Source organism: Octodon degus, unplaced genomic scaffold (genome assembly GCF_000260255.1).
Source record: "Octodon degus isolate 3935 unplaced genomic scaffold, OctDeg1.0 scaffold00017, whole genome shotgun sequence".
Classification (NCBI taxonomy): Eukaryota; Metazoa; Chordata; class Mammalia; order Rodentia; family Octodontidae; genus Octodon; species Octodon degus.
Window position 1 is genome coordinate 5,862,474 of NW_004524593.1, and position 8,329 is coordinate 5,870,802.

An 8,329-nucleotide genomic window follows, 5' to 3' on the forward strand; every position below is an offset into this window, starting at 1 on the left:
AAACAAACAAAAAAAACCACTGTACATGAAAAAGTGTTTACATTTCAAAATACCAGTTTAAATGTAAAAAATATCACTCTTGATTACCTATTATCACCCCTATATTTGATAATGGATTATTTGGATTTATCTTGTTGGATTTCAAAAAGACTGCCACTTTGTTTTCTGGCTGACCTATGAACAAATTAAAGTGTTAGACTAAAACATGATGGAGAGAATTAAAAGACTAATATATATAACACATAGACACAATTCAAATGCTAAAATAGTTAAAAAATAAAACAATGAACCATTAATAGATGTCAAGGATAACAAATGTCCATCTCTACAATTTTAAATATTATTATTCTTTTTTTTCCTTTGGTATTTTAGGGAAGGGTCTACAGGGTGTTCAGGGTCTCACTACTAGATCAGACTCGTAGTGAGCCGCCTGTTTACAGCCTCCCAATAGCTGGGATTACAGGGGCATGCCACCATGCCCAGTCTCAATTACCATCTCAGCAGGCCCCGGGGGCGGGGTTGGCATGGCAAGCCCTAGGATCGAACCCCTGGCCTCTGCTCCTGCTTGCAGGTGCTTTAATCCACTGGCTATTTGGTCGGCCCTTAAATATTATTTATAAAACTTCTGAACTAGCATTTTGATTGTACCACATAGCTAATACAAGTTAATGACTCTGCAGACACTTGGAATTTTAGGGTTAAATATGTCCTATTAATTTTTTACTAGATTACAACTCTCAAAGGAATTAACACTAAAAATACAGGTGAAAACACATTCTGCGAATTACAAATAAGCCCAAAGACAGTATCGATTTTAACTTACCAGGATGAATGGGCGGAAGGTCCATAGCAGGTCTTCCAGACATCATCCGAGGATCCATGTAGGACTGCATCATTAGCCACCTTGGGTCAAAACCCATGGAAGCCAAATGCTGAGGGTGAGGCTGCATGGGCTGGTAAAGTGGTCTGTGTGGTGGGGGAGGGACAGTACCACCAGATGGCTGGGAAGGAACAGCCTGTGGAAGCACACCCTGCTGCTGCTGCTGCTGCTGCCACTGCTGCTGCTTCATCTGCTCCTGAAACAGATGTCACAGGTTGAGATTTAGTTCAGTGTGGCAGATTAGTAACAGAAAATATCTTTTTTGAATCCTTGAGGGGAAAGAAATTTAACAGCAGGAGTCAGCAAGACAAGGACCAAATGGTTAAGTTACAAATATTCTGCCTCATCTTTAACTTATTTAGGTAACTAAACACTCACTGATTAAACTGTATAATGCAATTTCCTTGAAATAGAAGACAATGTCTGTAAATGACAGAATATCAAGGTAGACCGTAAATCTACAAGCTTAAATTTCAAGAAAAATTTCTGTACTTTTGTTTTAGGTTTTATAGCAAATTAAAATCTTATTGTTACCTGCTGTCGCTGGAATCGAGGTGGTAATGATTTCTGAAACTGTTTGAAGTAGCCAGATAGTACAGCAGGTCGAGGCTGAGATCCCGATTCTGGTTCTGCTTCATGTACCAACTGTGCAGCCTCCTTCTCACTGCGATTACTATCCTGTCTAGTGAAAACTGGCTCCTCTTCTGCCCAAAGAAAGGGTAAAATATAGTGGCAACTAAGTGATTTTTGTATTGTACGATATAAAGGAGGCCTAACAAAATTTACTAAATAAAAAAAAGCATCAAAATTCCCAAATATTTTTAGATTCTAAAGAATATATATACTTTTGGTGTCAGGAATTGAACTCAGGACCTTGTGCTTGACAGGAAGGTACTGTGCCACTGAGCTAAATCCCCAGCCCTTACATTCTAATATTGGAAGCCAGCAACAAAACAACACATTACCAAACCCAGATTTTCACAAAGTTAACCATTAGAGATCACAGACCCAAGTAGTTCAATAACAAAACTTTTGATTCTTTTTGTGAGACATTTCAGATTTTATTTCCATATTTTCCATATGCAAAATTTAACCTCAATACTTAGCAAAACTTGTATGTAAACAGAACACAGTAATTTGTTTAGTACTAGACCTCAGAAAAACTATTGAGTTTAAGTATGAGGACGATAGTGCTCACCAGCTAATTTTAAACATGTAAACTGTTACCACACACATGTCAAGTATGGGACACCAATGGGAGAGCCACAGATGCAAAAGTTTGTATTCCAAGGAAAACCAGTTATATTCATTCTAGAATGCCATTTGGCACAACAAAGCCATTACATTTTACAAATTCCTGTATCAAATGACTAGGGATAAATTTTAAAAGGAAATTTATTTTGCCAATATAAGGCATGCAGTGAAAAATCACAAATCACCAATCTTTTCGACATAAAAAGTGTCAACAAATACGGATTGTTAAAAAGTAAATAGGGGGGCTGGGGAGATGGCTCAGTGGTCTAAAGCACCTACTTAGAACAAGCTCAGCAAAGCACAGGGAACGCTGTTCAATCCCCCAGCACCACATGCCAGCCAGCCCCGCCCCCTGGTAGGCTGAGCTGGCCACACACACACACAAATAAATTTTTTAAAAAATGTAAAAAAAAAGTAAATAGGGCTGGGGAGATAGGATAGCTCAGTGGTTTAAGCACCTGCCTGGCAAGCGCAAGGTCCTGGGTTCGAACCCGCATAAAGGAGAAGGAAAAAGAGCAGGAGCAGGAGGAGGAGGAGGAGGAGGAGGAGATGAAGATCTATAGATCTCTCTCAAAGTCAAATTAGCTAATCAGAGTCAACAGATGTATTCAATGGCAACTCTATGACTAAAATACGGGTTTATTACTAACCCAGTCTTCTCTTTCGATTCCATTAGGCCATTCCTATAGTACCTGTTATTACTAAAATAAGACCATTATTTCTGTTGTAGGCAATTTTACTTCCAGTGTTAGAAAATTCTTAAGTGTTCTGTACACATCTAGAAGTCTAATATCAATAACAAATCTATGTAGACTAATATATATATTTTTAACGTAGACTAATATTAAAAACTATAAAATCCGATCATTCTAACTAAGACCATTTGGGCCTTGTATCATTAAAAATTGAAATTAATTTTTTCTTTCACTCATTTTATAGTGCTGGGCAAGCAAGGAAAGTCCCCTTATATCATAATCCTTCCTACATTTTCATGGTTAAAGAAAGAGCTGAATTTGAAGGAAATTTATTTTGCAATATAAGGCATGCAGTGAAGAATCACAAATCACCTCTGTGATTACAAGGTATTCAAAGAGATGGCAATTAATTTTCTGGTATTTGTTAGTAGAGGGAACTACTGGAGTGTGTATACACTTTTTAGTAGACTCTATATATAAATATATGGTGGTAAAGTTCCACATTTATTAAAGGTAAGAAAAGCAAAACTGGAAGGGGGGGCGGTTAAAAAGAGCTCTGCAGAGATATCTTGGGCCAAGAAGGAAAAAAGAAAAAAAACAAAACAAAACAAAACAAAAAAACGAATACACCCCCATGGCATACAACAGACTGAGATGAAGAGACAAAGACAACCTGAAGTGTCTATACTTATACTATTACATTAGGTCTATTCCAGTTCAACTTCAAAGGTATGCATGTTCATGAATAAAATTTTGTTTAGTTAAATATCTTGGGAGTAAGGAAAAACCATGAGGAAAAAAGATAAATGGCATTATGAAGCCAATTAAAGTTTTGAGAAAAAACAGCTGAAGTTTTAGTATACTGAGACACTTCAGAGATGTTTGTTCACAAGTGAACTTAGAAAACATACCTCTAGCTTGTATGTTGTCCTGAAAAAGCTATCTAAAGGCAATCACTTTTGATTTTAACTTATAGGAAAAACATATCCACAATGCAACTAATATAAACTCCCTTGTAAAATTTATGTAAGCATGAATAAGGGAAATACCTTTAATACAGCTTTTTTCGCTCTCTTGTTTTTCTGCCACAGACTCCAAAATAGGTTCTTTGGGTTCTATTTTTTCTTCTGCTTTCTCCCTTTCTTTCTTCAAATCACTCTCCTTCTCTAGTTCTTTCATCTTTTGTAGTTCCTTTTCTTTTTCCCTCTGTTGTTCTAACTCTTTCTCTTTTTCTTGCTTTCTCTCCTCCATTTCCCTCTGTTTCTCGTGCTCCTTCTCCAACTCTTTTTCCTTTTCCTGCTGCCTCTCTCGTTCCCTTTCCTTCTCTCGCTCCTGCTCTTGTTCCTTTTCAAGTTCTTTCTCACGCTCTCGCTCTTTTTCTTTTTCTCTTTCCCTAACTTCCTCCGGTGATGGCTGTTTTTCCACAATGCCAAGCTTCTCATCCAATCGCTTCAGTTTCTCTGCACAAGCTGCCTTTCTCTGCTCCTCCATTCTTCGCTCTTCTTCTTCACGTCGTTTACGAGCACGTTCCACTGCTGCAGAAATTTCAGATTGTTGCCTTCGCCTTTGTTTCCATATTTCATCTTCATCAGGTACTTGCTGCTTGGGAGGGAAGGGGCCTGATCTTCCGGGTAACCCCTGTCGATCTGGAGGTGGATGCTAAAACATTGAGATAACTTATTAGATAAGGATAAAACTATCACAGATATGGACTGATCTGGTAGGAGAAAAAAAGGGGAAAATATCATAAACATAATGTAATAGAAAAGTAACCGAGAAGACAAGTCTAGTTAACATCTAAGTTAGATGAGCTTAATTTGGTATCTACTACTGACTGAGAAAGTATCTACTGTATCAGATACTATTACTTAGTGTTTGTTGAAATACATAAGAAGTGTAACACCAAATCTTAAAATCTAAATTTAGAGAAAAAGGAAAGAAATTTAAAATCTGAGTGCTTAAGCAATAGCAGTCAAAAACTAGATGCCTCCAAGCGAGAAAAGGGGGCCCAAAATATACAACAGCAACGCACGAGAGGCTTACTGTACGATACTGGGAAAAGGAGAAACCCAAAGCAAAAAATTAAGGGAGATGGAGACAATGTGCCCATGCATGATACATAGAAGAATTCCCAGAAATCAGCATGGGTAGTGAGAATTGTATCTTTATCTAAAAGATCCTAGTCTGACTTTAACTTTTATTAATTATAAAACCATTGTTTAGTTTAAACTCAATGTTCAAAATAATGCTGAAGCATGCAGGATGAAAAACATATAAAGGGAAGAAAAAAAATGTTTTAAATATACTGACAAAAGTTCCTGGACCAGGGAGTTAGCTCAGTAGAGTAAGTGCTTGCCTGGCAAGCATCAAGGTCCCAAGTTCAATCTCCGGTACCACAAAAAGTTCATACAATGAAGAAAAGACACGTAACCCAGTGAAAGCCCTTACAAAAGATAAAGTTAGGGTGTGAGAAAAAGACTAAATATTTTAAAAACAACGAACGTAGACTCTCATTTATTAATAGTACTACTATTTTAGGAAAACTACTTATTTTCTCTGATGTAGTTACTTTACCTATACCTCAGAGATAAGCTGAATAGCAAAATAATTATATGAAAGTACCTAATTTACTCAGTATTTTTAAAATGCAACTTCACTAAAGTGTAATCTACATAAAATGCAATGCATATTTCAAATGCACAGCTTGATGAGCTTGGATAAATAATCACTACTCCAATCAAGAAATAGAACATTTCTATTACTCCCATGAACTCCAAGCAGTATTAACGCTAACCTTGAGAAGTTTTGCTTGTCTTAGAAATTCACATAAATGCACAATTATACTCTCTCAATGTAAATTTTCAAAGTATTTTGCATATTACTGATTTGTTCCATTCCTGCAACAATATTCTATTACAGGTATATCCTTTCATTTTAGGTATGTAGGTTGCTTCCTGTTTTTAATCTATAAATAGCTATGCACATTCACACACAAGCCTTGGTGAAAATAATTTTTATTTCTCATGAATAGAAGTGAAACCCTAATACCATACATATTTCACTTTACAGCAAACTGCCAAATTGTATTCCAAAATGGCTATAAAGAATATATTCCCAGAAGCAACTGTAAGGGTGCCAGCTGCTCTATACCTTACCATGAAATAGTAAAGGTGGATGTACAGCAAAACCTCACTGTGCTGTTAATTTCCATTTCCTTGTGTCTAAAGATACTGAAGAATATTTTCCATGTGCTCAATGGCCTTTCATGTCTTTTTTAGTTTAAAAGTTTAAAGCATGTTTGGGCTGTGTCCTATTATTGAACTCTAAAAAGCTTAATTTAGCCCAGTAAAGTCCTTTGTCAAATGTGTTAGCAATCTTTTCTGCGATAAATCTTTGCATTTTAGAGGGATGTTTTTCAAAGTTCAGTGGACTTAGCCGCATGCGTTTTTGGGTCTTGATATTCAAGGAATCTTTCTGGATTTTAAGGTCATGGTGATTTTTTTTTTTTTCTCCTAAATATGTTTTAGCTTCTGTGTATAAAGAAAAGCTACCTAGGACTACTCAGTGGTTATGAGAAGACAGACTGGTGGACAGGACAGTAATGCTAAGTCAGCTATTATAGCGGGGTGATCAGGGAAGGCCACTGGTATAACCTGAGTAGAGCATCTGATCAGAAGGTGGGCCTCAGGAAAACAGCCTTTCAGTGAGAGCAAAGAGCAAGGAAAGAGTACTGAGGGCTGCGTGTGGTGGTCCACCCCTGTAATCAGAGTTCAGGAGGCTGAGGCAGGAGAACTGTTTTGAGTTTTGAGATGGACCTGGGCTGTGAAGTGAGCTCAAGGCCAACCTGAACTGCAGAGCCTTGTCTCAAAAAGACAAAGAAGGGGCAAACCAGATAGTTCAGCAGACTAAAGAGCCTGCTTTGGCAGAGCTCAGCGGGTGCAGGGCGTGCTGGGATGGACTGAGACTGGGCATGGTGGTGCCCCTTTAGTCCCAGCCCTTAGGAGGCTGAAAACAGGAGGATCACTACAAGGTCCAATCCATGTATGAGACCCTGTCCTAAATACATTTTTTAAAATAAGACAAATGCATAAATAAATGTCCTAAGGAAGGAATAAAGAATTGCAATCAAGTGTGTACAGCAGTAAAGAGGAAGAATAGCACAAAAATAAACAGGGACCTACCTGAAAAGTAATAGGAAATACCCGATCATGTATACCTGATGTAATATAGTTTTTAAAAGATTGCAGCCATCACAAGAGAATTGGATGAAAGGGGCAGGTGAGCAAGATAGCATAGGAGGAAAACTAGACTTGTTAAGAACAAACTACACCAAGGAATGGTGGCATACTCCTGGAATCCTACCCTCTGGGAGGCTGAGTGAGGAGGACTAGAAGTTCAAATCCAGACTAGGTGACCTAGTAAGATACTGTCTCAACACTCTAAAAAGGGCTAGGGATATAGTTCATTGAAAGAGAATTAGGTTAAATTCCCAAGACTGTAAAACCAAAGCCAATCACCAAACAAAACTCTAAGCAAAATCAAAAAAACAGAGAGGAAAAGTCCTAAACTGGACTGGGGATGTAGCTCCTCAGCACAGTGCAAGGCCCTGAGTTAGATTCCAGTACCAAAAAAAATAAAAGAGAAGACAACACTATGCAATGTATTAATTATTATAACTGTCCTACTAACCTGTTTTGAAACTGTCTCACTATTTGTTTCTTAATAAAAAAAAAAAAAAGAAAAAAAAGAACGTAAACCAAATCTCTACTGCTACAGTTTGAACAGCAGCAAGAAGTAAATATACGAAGACATTTTGAAGGTAATGGTGATATTTGTTCACAGAGTTGGATGTAGAGTAAATAAGGAAAAGTGTAAGGTTCGGTCTATGCAAATACATAAATAATAATGAATGTCATTACTGAGAGGAGGAAGGCAGACGCAGCAGCTGTGCTGTACAGGAGTGGGGTGTGTGTGTGTGTGTGTGTGTGTGAGGGTCCGGACATATATGTATGAGCACCTGTCATTTACATGGAGACACAGACTGACTGCTGATTATATGACTATTAAATTCAAGGTAGGTATTTAAGGGTAGAAATATGTACAACTGAGTGTTATTAGCACATGGAAGGGACTAACCTGGGGAAGGTTGTAAAGAACAAAATGATTGAGAACACATGCCTCAGGCCTCCAAACCGAAAGGTAGACAGGGCCCAAAAGGAATAGAGAAAATTGTTTCAGGAAAATGTAAAAAAAAAAAAAAAAAAAAAGTTTAACAATGAAGAAATAAATGAGAACTGAACTTCTCAAGATGAAAGTTGCCACTGACTCTGACAACATTTTCATAGGTATAGTAGGAAATGAAGATGAGGCTTAATATTATGGTGACAGAGGACAGAATCCGGAAGAGCAACGGCAACTGGAAGTCAGAGTGCAGAGACACTGAAATGTGAAAAACAAATATGTAGATATGTCCTCATGCTTCTCATTTTCTTTTTTTTTT

General features: G+C 37.5%; 1 protein-coding gene across 1 annotated transcript in view; it reads right to left on the minus strand.

Annotated features, from left to right (window-relative positions):
• The window catches only part of Prrc2c (proline rich coiled-coil 2C), a 127,005-nt gene that overhangs the window by 73,068 nt on the left and 45,608 nt on the right, over positions 1–8,329 (minus strand). The window contains exons 10-13 of the mRNA XM_023710188.1: positions 4,878–4,881; positions 3,879–4,488; positions 1,415–1,584; positions 824–1,076 (exon numbers count right to left, since the gene is read on the minus strand). Of these exons, the coding sequence (XP_023565956.1) occupies positions 824–1,076; positions 1,415–1,584; positions 3,879–4,488; positions 4,878–4,881 (1,037 nt within the window). The remainder of the gene's footprint in view (positions 1–823; positions 1,077–1,414; positions 1,585–3,878; positions 4,489–4,877; positions 4,882–8,329) is intronic.